The following is a 25,528-nucleotide window of genomic DNA, read 5'->3' on the forward strand; positions in this document are numbered from 1 at the left end:
GGGTTATACCATGGGGGAGGGACATATAACGCAACAAAGAAATCATCTTATAAATATATTAGAAACAATAGCAAGAAAGATAAAAAACCACTTGTGTCCTTATCAACTAGTATATGTCTAACACAATTATTTCTTTAGAGGCCTTTGTATTTGTAGCTGATAGAATTTATCTCTAAGTCTGCAGAGGTATGCTTGGCCTATTACCACTTTAAGTGTCCCCATGAGCCAAGTATTCCCTGGTGAGGACTTGCAATCCATCCTTTCCACACCACGGAAACTGCTTACAATATCTATAATGTATGTTGTAATATTTTCATACAGAAATCATTCTTAAAACCAACCAGCAAACTGCCGTATATATTCCAATGACTGATGAAGATGCGCTGGAGAAGCATCTTCCTCTAAAAGAGCTTTGTGGATATCAGGAGACAGAAGTAACTATGAGCTCATTGGTGGTACTCTTCATCTTTTTCTGTGATGCAGTGTGATGGGGATGGAAAATTTTGTTTCACCAGCCTGGACTGACCTACTGCTGGTTCATCATCCTGAACAGAGGAAACCTGGAAAGAGAGGATCTTTCCAGACTTAACTGTGGAGCTAAATGACAGGAATGTCAGCACAAACTGTTCACTCTACGAATGGCACCAGATTTAATGCTACTACTAATTCTTGGAGGAATTAGCTCTCGTAATTTGGCTTGAAATGTACATATTCTTGATCTAATTTTTTTCTGTTTACATTATGAATGGCCTGGCCAAGCATTGCCACATAAATCAGAGTTTGGTGTCAGCATCTACCCAAAGATAGCTGATATTGAAAGTGACTTCATGTAGGTGAGAAATATAGGAATTCAGAAGAGCAGAGTGACAGAAAGCATGGGCACAAGTGCCATTGGCGGGGCTCAGATCTCAGAGCTTGTTCTCTGGACTGTCACTTGAACATGTTTATTGGGCCCCCTGGATATAATCATGAAGATGAAGCTTTGGGATATAATGACTGGTTCATTATCAACATCCAGTAACATTTCAGTTTTAAATATCTGGGAGCATACGGTATATATTTGCTATGGCTCCCCTCTACTGGGGAGGTTGGTGGCTGCAGGACAGGAAGGATAACTCTATTTCATTATTTACCTGTATGTGACTGGATAATATTTGGTATCCTCTCCCTACCAAGACATCCCTGTGGGTGGTCTGAGTAAGGGTATTTTACAGTTGAGGACACTGACATTTAGAGAAAGCAAATGACATGGCTGTGACAAATAATAGCTCTGGGACAGGAGTTCTTTCCTTGGGGGCTGAGCTAAATGAAAACTTGAGATCTTTGCTTCATACTCTGGGACAATGAACCAAGAGCTTCTAATTTTTTTCCAACAGTTTGACCAAGACTTCTGTGTGTTGACAGCTGATACCTTAGAATAAGCAGGTGAGCCCAGAGAAAAGAATCACGTGGGGAAACAAAGGAGGAGGCTCCAATGCTTGATAAGAAATGTACTCATTATCTTGCCCATGTAATTGTAACCCCTCTGTACAGTGTTTTCACAATTAAAAAAAGAATCAAATCTACTGCTCAGCCTTCTGTGATTCAATCCTTGAATCAAAGTGATGATTGAAGCCCCTGTGAAGGTCTAGGGCAAGCTCATACATGGAGCCATAGTTCTCTAGTAAGTTTCATTAGCTTTCTCTTGATGAATGATTCTGGTGAGAAGTAGAACATGGTGGGTAACCAGTGTCAACTGTATTGGAACACAGCCAACTGCCACAACTCTTCCAAGGGCCACTACGCTTCAATTGGCCAATGCTAGGTAAAAGCAGTTACTGTTGTATCTATAATCCTAGCTACTCAGGAGGCTGAGGGAATAGTAATTCAAAGCCAGCTTAGGGAGAAATGTTCATAAGACTCTTTCCAGTTAAAACCAACACACACACACACACACACACACACACACACATTGACAAGCATAGCAATGTAAAGAGAAGTCAGTAAAATAAAATAATTGATATTGGCAGAAAAGTAACAAAGTCAAAAGATATTTATTTTGAGAAATGAATAATTTTTTAGTGGCATTTGCCATGGAAAAAGGAGGGATCTTAAAAGTTCCTACTATAAATGAATAGGAAATCATGATAACCACCAAGGTCACACAAATTAAAAGAAAAATAAGTAGATTATTATAAACTATTTATTGTATAAAGTGTAACAGAAATAGGACTTAACAAAAATACAATTGACCAGGCCAAGCCACCTAACCAAAGCAGAAACCTTTCCAGAAAGACAATTTTCACAATATTGAAAGGAAATGATAACACTTTGATAGAAAAGACAACTTTTCTCAAATCAGTGCACCTAAAAGTCAGGAAAGAGGTCCAAGAGATTTAAGGACCTCACCTCCCTGTGTGCTTCCCCAACGGGCTTGGTGTATCTGATGCAGTATGAAGTTTTATTTTTATTTTTCACATACACTCATTGATCACACTTGCCTTAACCTCCTTAAAGTCTTCTGATTGCCACCTTCCTGGGTATACCCTAAATCTTTTGAAGCTTTGTATTTACTGCTCTTCAGATTTACTTGTTTCCTGTGTTGTATAGGTCCAGCACACAACATATATGATTTGCAGACACACCATCCTGAGGAGTAATATTTGAGCTTGGCCACATCATCCCTTTGAGCTACTTTGATTCAGTGAATGATGGAGAATGAATGTTACTTTTCAAAGTTGTTACTGCAAATGAGGTCCTGCATATAAAATATCCATTGCATAGTAGATATTTCAGTAGCTGCATCTAAATTACTATTTTAACTGTTTTGCAGTGTTAATTGGGCTGAATGGAATCAGTATTTTGTGACTGTTGTTGGCAAGCTCATCATCTTGGTTGTTGGAGTGCACAATAAAGTTCTGAACCAGTGGGTTTATAGAGGTTTCTTGTCAGGTGTAGTAATGCAGGAGTCTTTCCTGCTACTGTGTCCCTAGCTGAATGACAGGAGCTGGAAAGATAGGAATGGGAAGTGGCCTTGTCTGTGGAAAGTTTTATCTATGAGATTGGAGACTTAAGGCTATTTGTGGATATTATTGAGAAGTGTTATTGAGAGGTGATTTTGTTGATAGTTATTCTTAGTAAATTTAAATATTGTCTGTATTCAACTTCTTGTGCCTTTATCTTAGCATTTTGATTGGTTGACTATATTTGATTCATTGACACTGCTAGTGTTCATCTATTCTTGCCATAAAATTTATTGTTTCCTGAGCTGCAAGCATGCAGTGTATCATTAAAAATGTTTTTCTAGCTTTCAGAGCTTGTCTTGAAAGATGTTAGATAAGTCTGATGTGTTTGCCTTTATATTTGAGTTGGCATTTTTCATTTGGAACTTTCAATATTCTTTGTTCTAAAGTTAAGACACTTTACTATATGTAATAGATGCTTTTATAATTATGATTTTATAGCATTCTAAATTACCCTTGCATACTTGTGTGCCCAGGTCTTTCTCAAATTTTGAGAAAAATATCTGCTATATTTTTATTGAATGTGTTTATCCAGTCCTTTGTCCTAGATTATAGCTCTTTTTAACCCTATGGATTATACGTTCGGTTTCTTGATCTTGTCAGAGAGTTCTTTAAAGCTATTTTCTCTTCTAATGTCTAAGTGTATTATTTCATTGATTTTTGTGTTCCAATTTCTTTTTCTTCTTCTAGACATATGCTATTGTTTTCTATTGTATTTTTTATTTTAAAAAATTTCACCATTTCTACTTTCTTGTTGAAGTTCTCATTTGTATTGTTGACTTTTCTAGGTGTTGAATTCATTTTCTTTACCTGTTTGAATCATCTTTGAGATCATTTGTCATTTTAAATAGCAAACACATTTTATACATTTAACTTTGAAATTCCCTCAATCATGACAGTATCTTTTTTTGTCAGTACAAGTGTTTGAACTCAGACTCTTGCACTTACTATGTTGGCATTTCCACCTCTTTTACCATGCCTTGTGCCTGGCATTTTGTTGGTTATTTTGTAGATAGCATCCCATGGACTTTTATAATTTGGCTGGCTTTAAACCACGTACCTCTGAATCTTGTATTTCTGATAAGCTAGGGTTACACACATGAGTTGATAGAACTTGGCATTGCAGTATCGTTCTGCTCAGGGTTTTGAAGGATTCTGAGTTTTTGGAGTGTCACATGCCTTGCATTTTTATATTTCTTTTGTTTCTGCTTTGCAGTTTGTATATCTGTCAAATTGGATATGTTTTTCCTTGCCATTCAGAGGAGAGAGAGTAGGCAGTAATAACAAAATCAATAATTTTAAAAAGCATATTGACTATTTAATGGCAGTAAAATTGTAAACATTGACTATTACCCCAATATGTTTAGAAATGAAAGGATAAACTAGTAATTTAACAAGTTTTAAAAATATAGGGCATTAGTAATTACGAAATAAAGTGGAAAGAAAAATAGAACAATAAAATTACATAAAATAACTAGAAATAATTCAACAACTCAGTTAATATTTCTTCCTGGTTGAAGAGTAGATTGTGTCCTCTTTCCGCCATAGTAATTTTCTTTTTTATCTTTTTTTTTTTTTGTCAGTCGTGGGGCTTGAACTCTGGGCTTGGGCGCTATCCCTCAGCTCTTCTCCTCAAGCTGATCGTTCTACAGCTTGAGCCACAGCACCACTTCTGGTTTTCTAGTGGTTTATTGGAGATAAGAGTCTCACTGGACTTTTCCTGCCCAGGCTGGCTTTGAATCATGATCCTCAGATCTCAGCCGCCTCAGTAGCGAGAATTACAGGCATGAGCCAATGGTGCTTGACTTTTTCAAAATCTATTTTTATTAAAAGCTTAGAGAGATACCTCAATGGTAGCAGAACATCCACCAAGCAGAGGATCCTAAACATATCCAAATTACCACAAGGAGAGGCAGAAAATGTTTGTAAATTGACTGTGGATTGTATCAGCTGACGGTGTCTTTCAGACTTCCACCCATTGCCTGGCTTTTTGCCAAATACTTGTCAATTCCTGACTGACTTCCCACTCAATTTGAAGTACCTCCCAGTTTTCACAGGCTTGCACCGAATTCCAATTTGCTCCATGCTTATCACATCCTGATTCCTAGGTTTGCACCAACTCCAAACTTGATCCCTACTTTATTTCCAGGATTCCAGATGCCTGCAGACTCAGGAGGACCCACAACTGACTCTTTATTGGACTCTGGATTCTCAGTTTACTCGGCCTTGCAGTGATTCCCAGCTCACTCAGCTCACTCTCACTTTATACTAAGTTGAACTTGGAGGCACACAGAGCACTGGCAGTCAGTGCTGGAGTGGCATCTCTGACTCGGGCTTTACCCTCTCCATCAAGGTAGTTTTGCGTTCATGAATTTGAGTCCCAGGTTCAACTAGTGTTCTGGCTCCACATAGATGAGCAGGGAGTTTGTTTGCTTAGTCAGTGCAAGAGTGGAGTTGGGGGTTTGAAGATATAAAACTGCAGGGACTTCTGCTCTCCAAGGCTAAGAGTTCGTTCAGACTTCTAATGGTAGTCAGTGAGCAAGCACAGAAGTGTCCAGGTCTCTTCTCTGTCATCCGTTTGCTTATAGGATGCAGATCTCCCATCTCTTTAGGTTTTAAAGAGTTCCATGTGTTTGTACCTCCATTGACTCCTTCAGGTCTTTACAGGGGGCCTTTTCTCTTTTGCTTGTAGTCCTAATGGGACGGACTCTTCTTTCAATCCCCAATTTTGCTTCAATATTATACTTGGGTCCAGTGTTCATTTGTAGTTTGTTATTATAGTTTATAGTTCTTTATTTCTGATTTTGATTCTTCTCTTTCCACGTCACTGGTCTCTTCCTAGAGCCACGAATCTTAGGTGTTTCAGATTCATGGGGATGTAAGAGAATGCTACTTGTGTCAAGTCATCTTCTTCCCTTTTTTCTTTTAGGCTCATGAGAATTTATTTCTTTAGAGTTAACATATCAGTATTTTTATTCTTTCATTATGTCTTTCCAATTATATTGTAAATTATACACATACTATTTGCATAGTATATGTAGTTTATATTGGCTTTGTTTTACTCTGATAGTTGGTTCATATTATATAAAACATTTTTTTTGGTCGGTTGTGGGGCTTGAATTCTGGGCTTGGGTGCTGTCCCTGCGCTCTTCAGATCAAGGCAAGTGCTCTACCGCTTGAGCCACAGCGCCACTTCAAAACACTTGTTTTTTAATTTTAATATCTAAACATCTTTCTTCCTTTGTTTTTTCCTTTTCTCCTTTCCTCCCTCTCCCACCCTTACATTTTTTCCTTCACTTTTTCTTCTTCTTCTTTTCCTCCTCTCTTTTTTCTCTTTCTCTTCCTCTTTCTTAGCTCACTATGTTGTACCAGGTAGCGTGGAATTCAAAATAAAACCACTGTTTGGATTGTTGGGTTATAGGCATACACCACTTTGTTCAGCTTTAACCTACCAATTTATATATTCCATTAAATATGAGACTATTTTCACTACTTACAACATTTTTATTATGCTGATCATCTTAGGATGTCATCACCCTAACTTCAATTTTTAAGTAAAATTTAGTTTCAAAGACATAATTTAAATTCATTAATTTCTCTACTTGGTTCTTTAAAAAGTTTACACACATTTGCTGAGGCATCTCACTTGTTTGCTGAGAATTTACATGCATTATCAACATTTTCTTTTCTTTCAAGATCAAAGGACAATTTAAATATTTTCTCTGGTTTTTCATCTGTTTTATCTTGAGACCAGCCTTCATTGATTTTCTGCACATCATAATGTGTTCAGCTTTCTGGTTCTTAACATAGTGGATAATTTTTAGATTGCATCTTAAATATTATAAATGCTAAATTGGGAAGACTAATTTTTTTCCATTTTTATTTTCTCCAGTGAATACTATTTATACCTATTAGCATCAAATTACTCTTTTTTAAAAACATTATTGTAAAATAGTGTACAGAGGGGTTACAGTTACATGAATAAGGTAATGAGTACATTTTCTATTGAGCATTGTTACCTCCTTCCTTTTCCCCCTACTATCCCTTTCCTCTCCACCTCCCCAATTCTTCCCTCTCCCTACCAAGTTGGAAAGTTTGTTTTCAACATAGTGTCTTATACAATATATATATATATGTATATGTATATATATATATATATTGAACTTCTATATTCTATACCTCCACCACAAAGAATGACATTGCCCCATTTGTTAGGAAATAGAAAGACTTGGAAAAAATTATATTAAGTGAAGTAAGCTAGGCCCAAAGAAACATAGGTCTCGTGGTTTCCCAAATGACCCTTCTTTACATTACTTTCTTCTGGTAACCAGGGCACAAGCTCCATAACTACAACTCAAAGGGTTGACTGCTCCTCCATACATTTCATCATAATTTTAACAAAAGACTTTTCAAAATGTGTTATTTTCCTGCTCCTACTTTAGAGCATCCCAGGTACTTAGCACATCACTTCTGTACACGGCGAGGGGTATGCGATGCACGCAGATCAATGGCTGTCGCTGGAAAATGTCTTTGCCAGTCCCTCCTCTCTGTCATGGGGGGTCTTCTGTTCCACGACCTCCAACCTACCAGAACAGAAGGCGACGAGTGTTGCTCTGGCTGCCAGCCTGGAGGAGTGTAACATGGCCAAAGTCACTTCCAGAAGACATTTGCATTTTTTTTTATAAACAAATGGACACCGACAAGCGTAACTTTCTACATCTATCTTTCGTCGGCAACATCTTCCCATCTGGAATGACCGGATGAATCAAAATTCGCCTTTTGAAAGGCTGGAGGACGTTGAGAGCAGCTTTTTATTTTATATCCACAGGCTTGCAAGCGGCCAGTAAATCTTGGGGGCCTCCAGTGGGCACGCATGGGGGTCGCGCTACCGTTTCTCCACCGGCACCAGACCAACCGCCCGGCCGCCAAACGTTGCACCTGCCCGTGTCACATTGCAGGACAAGACCTTTGTCCCTCGTTGGGGTGAAATCTCCACGTCTGGGAAGTCACCCCAACCTCCAGATTGGCGGGCTCCACCGTCTAGAAAGCTGGAGAGCTACTAAGACCTCTGGGCCGTCTCTGTCCTCCATCCCTTGAAAGCCTCTGCGATTCTCGCCTTGTTTCGCTTATGCCAGGCACCACTCAAGTTACCCCTGACTTTGGCAGCCTGGGGCTTCGCCTAGGCCAGGCAAGGTGGAGCCAGCACTTGGACAGGCCAACCAGTCATCGCCAAGGGCCTGTGTCTGACCATCAAAGCCTGGAGTGCCCTGCCCCCACCCAGCCACCCTTCCACTCGGGGCCTCAGGGCGCTGAGTGCCCTGGGCAGGAAGCTCTGCTCCTTTCCTCATTCTCAATCTGATTTTCATTTCTCTTAATATTGAGGGAAGACACCTCATTGCGGGGAAGACTTAATCATGTAGATTTTATGTTTGACATAAACTAAATAGTTATATTCATAATTTTATAGTTATTACAAGTTTAAATGATATTTTAGGTACAGTTGGTTAAACTCTGTTACCAGAAATAATTTCACTTATTTCTTTTTTTATTTATTCATAATATTTATTAAATATATACTAGCTAAAAGCTAATAACAATCTATGTTCTCAAATACATGAGCAATTTTTAAACAATACTTAATAGAATAAAAAACGTTTTAAAAGGAAATATATTTCTTACTATAGAAACTCTTTATTTGAACGAACCTATGATAAAAGTCCAAAAATTTTAGGTCTCTGCCCAAGAACACTCAAGTGTGTATTGGGTGACTTCCTCTTGAAAATTAATTGTAGTTTCCAGAAAGCTAATTGATGAGCCAAAGAATGCATTGGTTTTTGTCTTTAGGCCTGGGATCTCTCCTCTGAAGTCAGCTGTCTCTCTTCTGTCACTGAATTTCACCTATTATAACATGTATCACTCATATTCTATTTGTATTGTGTAATGACCATCCAGAAGGAATATACACAAAAGTGTTTTTCCTCCCTGTGGGGGATTTTGTCATGTCTATTCATGACTGACAACACAGAATAAGTCCTCTAAGAACTTTACAGCTGTTTCTCGTCTATCAACTCCCAAATAGCTCTTCTCATTATGAATTATTTTATACTCATATTGTAGAAGGAGTGAGAAATGGTTTAAATGATAAATGATAAAGGTTATTTTGACTGATTAGGAAATCGGGAAATGGAAATATAGAGAGATAGATATATGCACAATTTGGAAGTTACTAAAAGAAGTAAAAGCAAGTGATAATTTCCAAAGCCTATGGTCCTGACACCATAATTTTAACCAAAACAGACAGCATGTATTTGAATCTAGTAAAGCACTTTCCACATAAGAGTATAAAATTCACACCTTTTGGGTTTTTTCAATTTCCTGGAAATAAATCAGTGAGGATATGTGCAGTGGGTACACTGTGAACTGTTTTTCATTTGTTTCGTGACTAACCAAAGAAAAATTTAAGTGGAAGCTAGAGTAGGAAAATTCTAATGGATGAAGCCAGTTTTATGAGCAAATATGGAGCTCACTTTGATGAAACTCTCGGTGTGTCTGCATGTTCCCCTTAGAACAGTGATAGCATCTCAGGTCACCAGCTAGAATTGGTGACGTTAGGTATACCCACTATGATGCCTAAGGACAGAGGCTGAATCTGCCTCCCATGTGTATCTCATTTTAGTCTTTGCATTTTATTATCCGAGGTTTCCTGAGTTTAGGTTACATATGAATTTTCTTTCACCTTCTTAGTCCAAGATATCTTGTATTTGCAATGTCTTCCTCCAACTTTAAAAATTTTTCAATATTTTAATTTGTCTGCAAAGACAAATATGGCTACACAAGAGAGATCATTTTTTAAAAAACAACCTTTAATTTTATTAACTCGATTATCTATCTTCCTTTGCTTTAATTTTTTTTTTTTATTTGGTCTGGTTGTTGAACTCTGGGCCTGGGCATTGTCCCTCAGCTCTTCAGCTCAAGGCTAGTGCTCTACCACTTGAGCCACAGCGCCACTTCCAGCTTTTTTTTCTACTTATGTGGTGCTGAGGAATCGAACCCAGGGCCTCATGCATGCAAGGCAAGCGCTCTACCACTGAGCCACCTTCCCAGCCCCCTTCCTTTGCTTTATATAAAGGTATGTCAATCTGTTGGTTCTTCTCAAAGAACCAACCTTTTGTCTCAATTAAAAACATATTCCTTTAGTTTTCATTTCAAAATTTCAGTCCTTTTTTTTCTTATCTACTATATTAGGTTTGGCTTACTCTTATTTTTCTACATGCTTGAGTTACATCATTTGGAGTTTCTGATTTTTTAGGGATAAGTTATATTTCCTCTCACTGATTTTAACACTGATTCTGTTGTATTCAGATGGTTTTGTTAACGTAAGCTATCATTTTAAATTGATTTTATAATTATTTTAGTTTCTTTTTTTCAGTGACTTACTGATAATTTACCATTGAAAATTTTAGTCTGTATTTGTTCATGTAAAGTCTATTTTTTGGATTTGTTTTATTCCATTATGCTCTCATAAAATCCAGGAAATTATTATCAGTTTCATTGTATAAAGATATGATTTGTGTCCTAAGATATAATCTATTTTAGAGAATTTTACCCTGGAATGTATTTGGGTTAAATATTCTGTGGATAATGATTAACTTTATTTCATCTATAGTATTATTTGTGAGGTTTCCTTGTTAAATTTTTGTCCCAAGTGGTGTATCTCTTGGTGAGTAAGGATTCTTAGTTAAAGTCACCCACTATTTTCATGTTGGGATCTATTTATGTACTTACTTTATGAGATTGGATCCATCTGTGTTTGGTGTATGCTTATAAATGTCAGAAGGAATGTTTCTTTGTCAGTTAAAATTGACTTTTTTCCCTATGTAAAAAAAATTTGATTTGAAGTCTACATCAAGCTATAAAGAGAGATATTCCTCCTTAATTTAGAGTTCTGTTTTCTTGAAAAGTAGTTTTTATTCTTTCATTATAACTATGTTTTTTTTATTGTGGTCTGTAACATTTATGAGTTGTATGAGCTTTGACAATATAGTTATTTCTTCCACATTGGGTGATATATACATTTCTTTTGTTTTGCATAACATCAGCTGTTCCCTCTTTCCCACTTGTTCCCTCCCTCCCATCGCTGCCATTGAGTTACTTAGTTCATTTTGGTCAATGTCTTGTGCAGCTGATGGGTTCTGCTGTTGTATGTTTTTCCCTGATTCCCTCTAGTTCTGTGTCGTCCTCCTGGTTTCCCACTGGTGTGCACATATATACCATACATGTGATCATCAGCATGGGGTTATTTAGTAGTGATTTGACCAGATGAGTGGAAATATTTTGTTTCTTAAGCCTTGTTAATTTTGTTGTATCATCTTACGTTTTCGATTTAACATCCACTTATCAGGGAGACTATGTGCTGTTGGTCTCTTTGTACTTGGCTTACCTCGCTCAACATGATTTCTTCTAGCTCCATCCATTTCCCTGCAAATGCCATTATTTTGTCCTTTCTAATGGCTGCATAATATTCCATTGTGTATAGATACCACAATTTTTGGATCCATTCATTCGTGGTGGGACATCTGGGTTGTTTCTATATCCTAGCTATTGTGAACAGTGCTGCAATAAGCATCGAAGTGCATGTGTTCTTGTATACTAGCTCTTGTTGTTCAGCATAGATGCCTAGAAGTGGTATGGCTGGATCACTTGCCATTTTTATCTCTCCTTCTAAGAAGTCTCTCTTTAGTTCCTTCGCCCATTTAGTAATTGGTTTGTTAGGTTTGGGAGGGATTAGTTTCTTGAGTGCTCTGTATATACTGGATATTAACCCCTTGTCTGATATTTTGCTGGTAAATATTTTTCCCAGTTAGGTGATTGTATTTCTAGCTTGGTTGCTATAATTTTAGCTATGCAGAAACTTTTTTTTAAAGGTAGTCCCATTGGTCGAGTCTCTCTCCAATTTGTTGTGACCCTGGAACTCTGTTAAGGAAGTTCCTTCCTGTGCTTATAAGTTCAAGTGTCTCTCCTACTCTGTCCTGCAGTAGTTTTAGATTCAGGTTTGATGTTTAGGTCTTTAATCCATTTTGAGTTGATGTTAGTTGCACAGTGACAGGCTGGGGTCCACTTTTAATTTTCTGCATGTGCCCACCCACATGTCATTCAGCCTTTCCAGATTGTAAAATATTGCTTCACTCATAACACTTATAGTAATGTAGTTTCCACAGAAGCTTCCACAGAGAAGCTTTGATTTCTTTGTTTCTCAGATTGTATTTTATAAGGTCCTAAGATGGAGGCATCATAGAGTAGAAAACAGACACTAAAAATAACTTATAATCTAAGCTTTTTATGTAATTGTCTATGCTGCTATTGCCATAATCTACTCTGTCTTAAACGTACATTACTTTCCCGTTCTCTAATTTTGAATATAGCACACAATATGTTTTAAGTCCTGGACAGCTGGCAGGATTGCCTTTCAGAGGATTCTAGTGGAGACTATGTCTTACCTCTTTTAGACCTAGAGATTATCCTTCCTCTGTTCCTTATGACAATGATCACACTTCAATGCCAGCAGTGTAAGTCCACCCTCTTAGAGATACATCTCTCACTCTGAGCAAAGTCTTCTATGTATTCTGACTTGCTGGATAATGTACCAGTCACAACCACTTCATTCTAATTACATCTGTAAGTTTCCTTTGAATGTGAAGCAATATATTCCTAGGCTCCAAGAATTTGGAAAACATTCTTGCATGAGCATCTTCCATATGGCCCCTGAAGTCTGAATTATATGGACTACTCATGACAATCTGGTAGGTCCTGAGATAATTGTTTCATAATGGTGCATATCTGAATCTCATTCTACATTTTTAAAATAAAGCATTTGTTTAAAATAACAATATACAATCTACATCACACCACAAAACCTACTCAAGTATAAGCAATGCCCACAAATACATGTCATTCAGCCTTTCCAGATAGTAAAATCTTGTTTCACTCATAACACTTATAGTGATGTAGTTTCCACAGAAGCTTCCACAGAGAAGCTTTGATTTCTTTGTTTCTCAGACTGTATATTATAGGGTTGAAAGATGGAGGCATCACAGAGTAGAAAACAGACACTAAAAAATCTATAAGATGTGGAGAATCAGGGACTGGCTTCAAATAGGCGGTGGCACCTGTCACCAAAAATGTGGTGACAACTATGAGATGAGGCACACAGGTGGAGAAGGCTTTGGACCGACCTGGTAATGATGGCTTTCTCAGCACTGTACTGAAGATGTAAGCATATGAAATCCCAATGCACACCAAGCAGAAAAGCCCCCATATAACCCCAATGGTCACACTAACGTCAATTGTAACATGCTTCTTAGAGCAAGAAATCTTCAGTAAAGAGGGGACATCACAGAAAAACTGTGGGACTTTTCTGGAGCCACAGAAAGATAAAGAAAAGGTCCCAGCTGAGTACAGCGCTCCAAAGATACTCCCAAATATCCAAGAAGTGGCTACCATCTGCACACAAATCCCCTTATTCATGATGACATCATAGCGTAGTGGGTGACAGATGGCCACGTAGCGGTCATAAGACATAGCGGTCAGTAGGAAAAGCTCAGACCCAACAAAGTGAATTACCAACCAGACCTGACACACACACCCTGGGAAAGAGATGAGGCTCCTGTGGGTCAAAGAGTTCAGAATAAGGTTAGGGACTGTGACTGAAATGAGGCCCGCATCCAAGAAGGCCAGGTTCTTCAGGAAGAAGTACATGGGGGTGTGAAGACACGGGTGCACTGTGACAAGGATGAAGATGAGGAGATTCCCCATGAGAGCCTCCAAGTAGATAAGCAGGAACAGAAAACCATGGACGATCTGGAGCTGCTTACTGTCAGAGAATTGCATGAGAAGGAAGTTCACTTCCACTGAATAGTTGAACATGATAGTCACTGCAAAGGAAGAAAGATCACAGCATTAGGCTGATGACATTCCTCCTCTCTAGCAGAACATTTTCATTTCTGCAATAGTCCAGGCACATAGTGTTTATAACACTTCCATACTTTTAAAAATATATGCAACATTTTAAAAATATGAAGGTCCCATTTCTACATGTGTTAGAATAACCAATGTTGAATGTGCCAATTAGAGTATTTGAAAAATTATCTTACATTGGATTTGACATAGTTTTATGTTTCTTCATCAGGTTTCTCCTGTATCATTCATTTATCATTAGTAAAACAACTGTACACTTAGTCCTGTATTTAACACTTACCAATAATTTTATAGAGAATAAAGTTATTTTCTTGAGCAATGCTACCCCTATCAGTGTTCTCACTCACATTGATCCCTCCCTTCTCTGATCAAGTATTCATAAACTTCCTTATATAACTATGTAAAGGTAAGTTTTAAAACTATGTAAAAATGAATGAAAAACATTTCATATTTTACATACAAATGCATTAAAATGCTAAGGGTGAAAAGTGAAAAAGATATCTCATTCTCTATTCCATACGCGTATGTATATATATATATATATATATATATATATATATATGCATATACACACATATGCAGACATAATCATTTGAATATACTATTTTAGTGTTAATATTGTTTTTTTGGTTTTTTTGGGAGGGTCTGGTCATGGGGCCTGAACTCTAGGCCTGGGCACTATCGTTCAGCTCTTCAGCTCAAGGCTAGCACTCTACCACTTGAGCCACAGCGCCACTTCTGGCTTTTTTTCTTTTTGCTTATGTGGTGTTGAGGAATGGACCCAGTGCCTCATGCATGCAAGGCAAGTGCTCTACCACTGAGCCACTTTCCCAACCCTTTAATATTATTTTTGACTAATGAAAAACTTATGAAATAGGCTGAAATTTTAAATCATATTAACCATTCCCAACAGAGCGCTTTTGTAAATGTTGTAAATGTTCTAATGTACATGCTATCTCTCTTTAATATACACATACCAATACAGATAAACCATAATACATCCAGTTTTATTAGAATAAAGATGGATGTATATATTATAAATAAACACAGGTGCTAATAAATGTAGTTCTAGTAAAAAGAATCTTGGTGATGGTGAGCAGTGTCTTAGAGTAGACATTTATCTTTCAATATAAATGAACACTTCAGTGTTTCAGAAAGTTACCTGTATGAAAAATGTATTTAGGGGAAAGCAGGACAATTATAGTTGCAATTGAATATTTTTCCATAGGCCATTTATTTTCTTTAAAAAATCCCCAAGTGACAATTTACTAATTACCTCAACTGATAGCTTTCCAACTTGTCAAATCTTCTCAGTTTCTAGGTGAGAAAACAGAGCTTCATGAGTTCTAAATTTCAAGTATGGCATACAGGTGAATGTCAATAAGTTTCTCTTTTCCAACCTAAAGCACCAGGACTATTGATTGAACCTTCTCACTTATCTAAGGACTAAGAAAATTGACCCTGATGATAGTTGATTTTCCTGAAGCTGAAAACTCTCTTTTCTTTGCAAGCAGAGTGAGTAGGGATAATCCCTGGGTCAGGCTGTTTTGAGGATGAAATCTTTACATTCCTGCAGAAGTTGATATAAATTATAACACTTTAAAAAAGTGTTTATAGCATGTATTTGCTGTAAAGGAGAGTCTCTTCCATTCATACATAGAATGAACTCATCAAATTCCCCATCCATTATCTTTCCTTCTTACAATTTTCAAAAGAACACATGTGTTTAACATACTTGTATGTACCCTCATTCACCTTCTCTGTTGGCCCTCCCATTTCTAATAGTACATACCCCTATAGATATTTCTCCAACTGTAATGTATATGTATTAATATATATTAAATCCAAATAAGATTTAATTTTGTTTTCAGGATCTTTATGGTATCTTCAATTATATTTTCCATGGGCTTATATTTAGGAATTATTTCTACCTGGAAATTAAGGGTGGTGATACTGTAAAAAATTTCAAATAATCCTTTTCTTTTTCTTTCTGTCTTTGCCAGGAATGCAGATAGAACTTACGGTCTTCTTGCTAGGTAGTTATTTTACTACTTGAGCCACACTTTCAGCCTCCTTTATTTTACACTTCATCGTTTTTTTGGAAAGGGTTTTACATTTTGTCCAAGATGCAGCTTCTTACCCAAACTTCTTGCTTATTGAAGATTTCTAGTGTGACTCCATGCCCAGATTATTTGTTGAGATGGAGGGGTCCATTTTTTTCTTGTGCATTTCTTGAACTTACCTCTTCCTGATCTTTGCCTTGAATAGCTACATTTCAAGAAGGCCAAGGCCTGATTTTGCTTCCTCCAATGCCTTATGTGTGACAAATACTGAAAATCTTAAGAAATAAATCCACATGAAATGGTTAAAGGCAAATATGGAACCTAAATGTTGCAACTGCAATGAAATTTAATACTATCTTTCTGAAACATTAATGTTTTCTAAGAGTAAGAGATTTTCTTTCATTCTTGAGTCTAATGAAGTGAAAAGCTTAGATTCTATGATTTCCAAGATACTTCTATCTCTAAAAAAAGGCTCATTGTTTCATATACATTATAATATTTATGGAATTTAGTTCCTATACAAAGCATTTTCTTGAGCTATTGTGTTTCAGTACTTTCAAAACCCATAGCAAATCCATTCAGAAATACGAAAAGCATTGACATATTATGTGTGGTAAATGAAGTTAAGTCAGGTTTTAAAAAATTATCTTCATGCACATAAATAACACAAAAGTATGTCACTTTCATTTGTTTCCACTTTATTTAGTTATGAAATTATTCTATATGCAAATGATAGGGATATTTAATGAGTTTTTCTTTTCTTTGTCAATATGATTTAATTTACCTCTGTGTTATATTAAAACAATGCACACCATCATTCCTAAAGTCACCTTGATGAGCTTTTATATATTAAAGGTAGACAAATTTCACAATATGGTATTGAGTCTTAGGAGAACATGGGGGAAATGGAAAGGGGTTTGAAAAATTCCTAACACAAAGATTCATGTTCCAAGAAAATTGGTTATTTCATATGTCCACTGCATGAAATTATCTAGCTATACCCCATACCTATTAACTATAATGTATAAAATTAATTTAAAAATCTTGTATTAACTAAAGGAAACACTTCAAAAGACATTTAGATTTTATATAGACCAGATCTTTGATTGACAGTTTGTACACACAGAAAAACGTTTTTGTTTTTTTGCATGTACTTTTTTATGCATTGATCAAGACTCCTTTTCCCACTGGCTTTTCAACCATCATATGCAGTTGTTGTATTCAGACTCACCTGATACGATTCAAGGTGCTAATGTTAGAGCTCTTCTACAATCCATGGCATGAGGGGGAATATGAGCGAGTGTTATGCTGTCCCTTTTTAATTGGTGTGACATAATTTTTAGTTCATTTTGCATCACCGTTTGGGAACACAAAGGAATGAGAACAAACAGTTCTCATGGGGGCCATGATGCACGTTCTTTATGGAGCCTCATTCACTACCAAGAGTGAGTGCAGTGAGTGCAGCCAGGCCTGACCTGCATGCCTGTCATCTTTGCTACTGCGGTGGGGTTTTTTGTTTTTGTTTTTCTCTAGGGCCCCAGAAAGTTTTACTTGACTTCTGACTGGAGACTCATCAAAGGGTGCCCAGTACATTACTGTAATCCATTCGCGTGTTCTAAATTCTGTGACAAAGTAGGAGCTCATTTGTATCTCTTAAGTGTTTTAACTACTTTAATTAAAGAATCATATCGTGTAGATTATTATTTAGATTAGAATATTACCATTGTAATCTAAGAATCTCACAATATGAAGGTGTATCTATAGTTACTTTCTTTCACTTCATATGTAAAGAAAAAGATCATGAATGTATGACTTTTAATTATAAAGAACTATAATTGAAATTTTGTCTATCATTATAAAGATCTGAAATAGCTTAAATTTGATCATCATAACAACAGCTATCTAGTGCATAACTAATTCCAAGAAGTTTAGTCAGATTAACTGTATTTTTTTTATTTATTTTTTGGTCAGTCGTGGGGCTTGAACTCTGGGCTTGGGCACTGTCCTTGTGCCCTTCAGCTCAAGGCAAGCGCTGTACCGCCTGAGCCACAGTGCCACTTCCAGATTAACTTTAAAATTAAAAAATACATTAAAATTAAGTAAAAATAAGTATGTAAAGCTGTAAATGACCTGAAGAATATTTTCTTGTAAACACAATATGAAACCAAATAGAAAAGTATCTTACAGTACAGAATGAAGTCATGTTCTTCAAAATTTGAATAATAAACCCTAACATAATTATAAATTATATAAAAGATTGCTTAGCATTAGAACAGGTGGGTAATACAATTCTATAACATAAAATATTTTTGGGTTGAGAAGGTGGCTTAGTGGTAGTGCCCTTGCCTTGCATGCATGAGGCCCCGTGTTTGATTCCTCAGCACCACATAAGTAAAAAGAAAAAAAGCCCGAAGTGGTGCTGTGGCTCAAGTGGTAGAGCACTAGCCTTGAGCTGAAGAGCTGAGGGACAACGCCCAGGCCCAGAGTTCAGGCCCCACAACTGGAACCCCAAAAAAGAAGATAAAATATTTTAAGAGAAAATTATCATTGTAATGAAATAAAAAATCCCTCTCTATAAAATTTAGCATTCATCTTAAGTACTTAAACTTATTGAAATAGCAAGTATAAATAAATTTAAAAAAATTCTAAAAAGAATGGAACAGATGTCATTACTGAGAGCTCATTGAAAATATACTTTTGTAGTTAACTATTTTATTATTATTATTTTTTTTGGGTCCAGTTGTGGCGCCTGAACTCTGGGCCTGGGCGCTGTCCTTCAGCTCTTCAGCTCAAGGCTAGCGCTCTGCCACTTGAGCCACAGCGCCACTTCCGGCTTTTTTTTTTCTTTTTGCTTATGTGGTGCTGAGGAATCGAACCCAGGGCCTCATGCATGCAAGGCAAGTGCTCTACCACTGAGCCATCTTCCCAGCCCAGTTAACTATTTTATTGGAGGTTGAGCTGAAGATTTTCCTTAATCACAAGTCAACACTGTCATAAATCCTCAAATGGGGGCTAGGAAGGTGGCTCAGTGGTAGAGCACTTGCCTTGCATGCATGAGGCCCTGGGTTTGATTCCTCACCACCACATAAACAAAAAGAATAAAAGCCGGAAGTGGCGCTGTAGCTCAAGTGGTAGAGTGCTAGCCTTGAGCTGAAGAGCTGAGGGACAGCGCCCAGGCCCAGAGTTCAGGCCCCACGACTGGACCCTCCACAGCCCCAAAAAATCCTCATATGTATGATTTGCAATGAAACAAATTTAAACATTGAATATAAACACATACCGTCACACAAATGATATAGAGCACTAATTCTCATTGAGATAAAAACAAAGTTCAACAGAACAAACAAACAATATTAGTAGGGCAATATGATTCTGCAAAATGTCTCCTAAAATTAATTTAAATGTATCAAAGTTCCCAATTTATTCACTAACTGAAAGAAATATAAATGCGATTTTAAACAATGGAAGCATTTAATCATTTTAATTATTTATACTATACAAAATTATGGAATACCACACAATAATTATAATCTTTCAGTATATAATGAAAATGTCAAGATATTTAACATTTCCATCTCCTAAATATTTATTATTGGATATATGATAAAAAATATGTATCTGTGGATTTAAATGTTCTTATATATGTAGTACCTATATATGGACCACATAAAGTATGGTTAATTTCACTATGTATGTGCAGTATGTATATGTAGTATGTATTTGTCAAATCAAGGTAACTGAGATTTCCATTTATCATTATTTTGTCTTTGGAGGTTTCATATATATACATATATGCATATATAGTATATGTGTGTATTAGAGTATCATAAGCTATACTCACATCCTTATTCTATCAAATTTTTTACTATAAAACTATATTTTTATATCTAGGTTTCAAGCTCCTGTACTATGGACAGCTGGCCAACATGCTTTCCAACTCCAAGTCATCATAGAAATACATTTGGATAGATATTAAAATTTGGAATGAGGCTGGGAAGTTGGCTCAGTGGTAGAGCGCTTGCCTTGCATGCCTGAGGCCCTGGGTTCGATTCCTCAGCACCATATAAGCAGAAAAAGCTGGATACGGTGCGATGGCTCAAGTGATAGAGCACTAGCCTTGAGCTGAAGAGATGAGGGACAGTGCCCAGGTCCAGAGTTCAGGCCCCATGACAAACAACAACAACAACAAAAAAAAGAAAGAACGAAAGAAAAGAAAAAGAAAGAAAGAGAAAGGAATGGTAGAGAAAAGTGTTCCCTTTCTTTTATATTTTTTTATTTTATTGTTTTCTTCACTCCTGGGGCTTTCAAGGCTGTCCTTGAGATCTTTGCTAGTACTCTGCCACTTTGAGCCACTGCTTCATTTCTGGTTGTTGAGTGGTTAATTGGAGAGAAGACTCTCATGGGGACTTTTCTGCCAGGCTGACTTCAAACCACAATCCTCTGATCTCAGCCTCCTAAGTAGCTAGGATTTCAGATGTGAGCCACTGGTGCTTGGCTTTCTCTCTTTCTTTGGCTTATTTCACTAAACACAACAACTGTTCTCTAGTCTCACCTATTTTTTGTAGAATGTTTGGATGCCATTCTTTGAATGACACAATCAAACTCCATATTTTTATCCATTAAATTATTGCTGGTTACTAAGTTAAGTAGAGCGCTACTGTAGATGTGATATGCAGGCTTCACTTTGATGCATCAACATCATTTTCCTTGGATATACACCAAAAAGTGAAGAGGTGCATATTACTGAGGTTCTACTTATACTTTTCTGAGTAATCTTCATCCTATTCTAAGGAACACCTGGAATAATTTACTTTTCTACTAATAAAAATAAATCTTATTACCCTCTACTCTTTTGTTATTTCAAAATGTAACTAACACTTAGGTCAACAGTGAACAAGTGAAGATTTATGCTACAAAGTTGAAACAAGTTATCTTCTTGATGCAGAAAGGAATATGCCTCTCAATTTTGAGAGAATAAGTAAAGAAAAATCTTAACTTATGGAGAAAGGCTAAAAGTGTGGAATGATAGATTCTCCAGGAAATGTATTAGCATCATTGCCCCAAACTAAAGATTATTTACTTTTTAAACTATTTATCTTGTATTGTAATTTAAAACACACCATATTTTGTTTTCATGTTTTTCTTCTTTAAAATTGTATTTTATTGTAAAGATGCTGTACAGAGGGGTTACAATTACGTGAGTAATGAGTACATTTCTTGTCCAACATTGTTATACCCTCCTTTGCTTCTTTCTACTATCACTTCCTTTATGCTGTTTTTCTGTTCTTTCTTTTTTAATATTTTTTTATTGTAAAAATACTGTACAGAGGGGTTACAGTTAGACTAAGGTAATGAGTACATTTCCTATGGAACATTGTTGCCTCCTCCTTTTTTTTTGCCCTATCATCTCTTCCTTCCCACCTCCCCAACTTCTCCTCCCACTCCTCCCTCCCCCAACCCTTGGCAAAGTTATAACATAGTGTCTTGTACAGCTCATTATTACAATGGATCAACCTGTATCCCTTTTTTAAGCATTTTGTTTTTCCCCTTCCCCTCCCCAAATTAGAAAACTGTATATACAAGATGCATGGCACCAGAATCAAAATGGTTTATAAACAATAGCAAGAAAGAAATTAAAACACTTGTGTTCCTGTCTTGGGGTTCATTTTGCTTAACATCATCTTATATGGTCATATGTACATAGCTTTTGATCTTTTCTGCTTGTCCTACACATGTACTAGTTATTGCAAATAAGTCAAACCATCGGACTTACATTTCTTTGGGTCTAACGTCCTTCATTCAATATAATTTTTTCCAAGTCTTTCCATTTCCTAACAAATGGGGTGATGTGAATTCTTTGTCATGGAGGCATAGAATTCCAGGGTGTGTGTGTGTGTGTGTGTGTGTGTGTGTGTGTGTGTGTGTGTGTCACATTTTCTTGATCCATTCATCTACTGAGAGACTTCTGGGTTGGTTCCATATCTTAGCTATGGTAAATAATGCTGCAATAAATATAGTTGTGCTGGCAGCTTTAGTATAGCCCTGTTTGTGATTGTTTGGGTAAATGCCCAAAAGTGGAATATTTTGCACAATTTAGGGAAGCCCAAATAATAAAGACATCATACTTGCATGCATTTATATATATGCATTTGTGTATTTATACACGTATCATGTATGTACATATATATCATGTAGAATCGAAGCACGTTTTCTATAAATGATAAAAAAGATACCACAAAAATACCATGTATTGATCTGAAGTGATAGGAAACATACTAAATTATTGGGCCCAGATAATTACTGACTTAAAACATATCAAGACTATTTTAAGTATTCATGACTTAAGAATAATCCAAGCTAAATACTAAAACAATGAGAATAATGATAATAAATAGGGAAACAAACACACTATCTATAGAATAAACAAAGCCAAATATTTCTTGAAAATGCCATTCTTATAATTATTGAAAGCCAACCAGCCTTTAAAATAAAATTGTGAACAGCAGTGCTGGGACTAAAGATAAGGAAGCAATACAAGCTGGAAAATACAGAAGAGGATATTATAAAAGTTATGCTGGTCATTTTTTGGATGGCAACTGCCTGGTACAACTATTTAAGGAAAATAAAAAATATGTTGATGCATTATAATATTAATATTAAATGGTATTGTCTCTTCCTCACCAAAAATTACATGACTTACCAAAATTGGAAAGAAAGAGAAAATTCAAGTTGTACTACAACTATTGAACAAATTGCGTCTGCTCTTAGTCAACTTGACTATAAAATTAAATATACTGTTCTAAAATTGAAGTGAGATACATTTAAAAAGTATAGGATTTTTATTAGAGTGAAAATTTTCAAGACCTTGCTTATATTTACTTTCACAAAAATAAAATGTTTCATTTTGTTCATCAGCAACAAAATGGTGTAGCAGGCATCTGATAATTTTAATAATTCCTATAACCCTAGTTTTGACATACTATCTTAAGTAGCAATGTCATTTATTTGCTATACATTTTCCCCCCAAAATATTGCCCAGAGCCACTTTCATGTCTCGGTTTCTCAGACTGTAAATGACAGGATTCAGGCTGGGAGGTAACAAAGAATAGAAGACAGAAATGAAGAGGTTCAGTGATGATGAAGATGGAGATGTTGAACCTAAATATGAAATAAACCCAGAAGAAAGAAACAAGGTTACCACAGTGAGATGGGGCATGCAGGTGGAGAAGGTTTTGAGTCTGCCTTGGGCAGAAGGAATTCTTAGAATGATGGCAAAAATGTGGATATAGGAAACAATCATTAAAACAAAGCATATGAAAGCAAAGAAACAGCTAACAATGATGAATATATATTCTAGAATTTGCTCCCCAGGACAAGAAAGCATAAGTAATGAAGGAATATCACAAAAAAACTGATGCACTATATTGGGACCACAGAAGTGGGCAGAGAAAGTACCTGCAGTATGAAGGGATCCATATAGACACCCACTGAGCCATGCAGCCTTCAGCATTTGCATACAGGTGCCTCTGTTCATGGTGACCTCATAGTGCAGGGGATGACAAATGGCAGCAAAGCGGTCATAGGACATCACTAGGAGAAGGGCAAACTCAGTACCCGCCAAAAATATAACAAGGAAGACTTGTAAGACACATCCCCCAAAGGAAATTGAATGAGTATTTGATAGAGAGTTTATAATAAATTTAGGGACAGTGACTGAGATATAGCAGATGTCAATCAAGGATAAGTTCTTCAAGAAAAAGTACATGGGGGACTGGAGACGCTGGTCTATGGAGGTGAGGGCGATGATGAGAAGGTTCCCTATCAATGCAACCAAGTAAATAAGGAAGAAGAGGGTGACACACAGTCTCTGCAGTACTTGGTCATCTGGGAATCCCATGAGCAAGAATTCAGTTATGGTGGTCATATTGGTTAAAGTCTCCATCATTTTGATTCTTGTCTGTGAGAATACAGGGAAAATTATCATTGTTTCATTTAGAGTTTGAATTTTTTCCTTGGTAATATTGATTAATTCTAAGGATATTTCAAGGAAATTTCTATGAAATAAGCTAGGATATCACATCTTGCACATTATATTTTTGAATCCATGTAATTTTTGTGAGTCATTAAGAGCAGTCTGTGATTAATTGAAACCAATAATTTCATGAAATAAGCTTAATATATAACTTTTCCATTAATGAATATTTTCTATGACTTTTCTAGAATAAGCTAAAAGTAGTAAAAGATTTTTGAATTTGATAAAGAATTACTTATTAATGATACTGGCAATCTGCTTTAATTCCTGATAAATGTTTCATAGCTGAAGAGATATAATAAATGATTTCAAGATTTTCCTTTCTTTATTATTCCCCACATTATTATACTATAGGTATAGAGTAAAAGTTAAGTGATTGTTTATAAAATTTGTCTGAAACAACTGTAGAATTTAGTGATAATAAGCTACCTTTTTCATCTCATTAAAGTTAATACTGAGTCCCTGGTATGCTTACCAAGGTTTCAAGTGAAGGAGATATTTTTGAAAGAATAAATAGAGTGTGAGAGGAGTCATCATATTTCTTAACACTGTCTACACCAATTGTTCAGAAAAACTAGTTTTCAAAAATAAAAATTAGGACACATGTCTTATACAGTACCTAATAATAAAGGCTTGTAATATATTTTATGCTAATGAAAAAAAGTGAAATGTAAGCATAGAAAAAAAGCAAACTGCTTAAGAAATGAATAGAGTTAAAATGACATAAAGAGTTTTATATTAGATGCATATAAGCAAAGGGAATACAGTTATCTAATGAATTATCACTATACCTAATTTCAGGATTCCATTCTTTGAAATACTGTGAATTGAATGACAAGAATGAGACTGGTAAAGGAAATTTTCTCACATAGGAAGAACACTTGGGTGAGCATTATTGTTGATCTAACAAGGTGTACATTCCTGTTTGAATATCACAGTTGTTCTGGTTATTAGAACATCCATTAATCTATTGCAGTATCATAAGAAGGAATGCATAATATTCTTTTTCTTGAATTTACTAAGTTCTAATCTTCCCTTTACTGACAGGTGCTGTTTTAACTATTACTTATGTAAGTATTCTATATATCTGAACTGAAACAATTACCTAATTAGTATGGAATCAAATTAATTATATTGCATAATGGAACAAGATTTCTGATGAGTATTGTTATCAGACACAGACTTAGAAGTACAAATATTTAGGTCCAACTTTAGGTAGTTTTTATATCCAATGAATTTTTTGTTTGGAGGGCTATTTCTGAAATGATATTAGAAGTACAAATATTTAGGTCCAACTTTAGGTAGTTTTTATATCCAATGAATTTTTTGTTTGGAGGGCTATTTCTGAAATGATATTACCAGTGTTATTAGCAATTGTGAAACTTACCTTTGTTATGTAAAGAATAACTGAAATTCATGATCTCAAATTTTGACAAATTATTACCATTTTCCTTTAT

The 25,528-nt window shown here is 36.0% G+C and overlaps 2 protein-coding genes across 2 annotated transcripts; both read right to left on the reverse strand.

The window, feature by feature from the left end:
- Positions 1-12,983: 12,983 nt before the first annotated feature.
- LOC105985015 (olfactory receptor 14A2-like) lies at positions 12,984-13,925 on the reverse strand. Its single transcript, XM_013015429.1, has one exon. It carries the CDS (start codon positions 13,923-13,925, stop codon positions 12,984-12,986), a length of 942 nt encoding a protein of 313 aa, XP_012870883.1.
- A 9,111-nt stretch (positions 13,926-23,036) lies between these two features.
- Positions 23,037-23,984, reverse strand: LOC105985016 (olfactory receptor 14A16-like). The gene has a single exon (XM_013015430.1). The coding sequence runs from the start codon at positions 23,982-23,984 to the stop codon at positions 23,037-23,039; it is 948 nt and encodes a 315-aa protein (XP_012870884.1).
- Between the last annotated feature and the right edge of the window lie 1,544 nt (positions 23,985-25,528).

Source organism: Dipodomys ordii, unplaced genomic scaffold (genome assembly GCF_000151885.1).
Source record: "Dipodomys ordii isolate 6190 unplaced genomic scaffold, Dord_2.0 Scaffold27, whole genome shotgun sequence".
Lineage (NCBI taxonomy): Eukaryota > Metazoa > Chordata > Mammalia > Rodentia > Heteromyidae > Dipodomys > Dipodomys ordii.

Excerpts from the sequence above, each read along its gene's own strand:
- LOC105985015 (XM_013015429.1), bottom strand. The coding sequence starts at position 13,925 with ATGTTCAACTATTCAGTGGAAGTGAACTTCCTTCTCATGCAATTCTCT.
- LOC105985016 (XM_013015430.1), bottom strand. The coding sequence starts at position 23,984 with ATGATGGAGACTTTAACCAATATGACCACCATAACTGAATTCTTGCTC.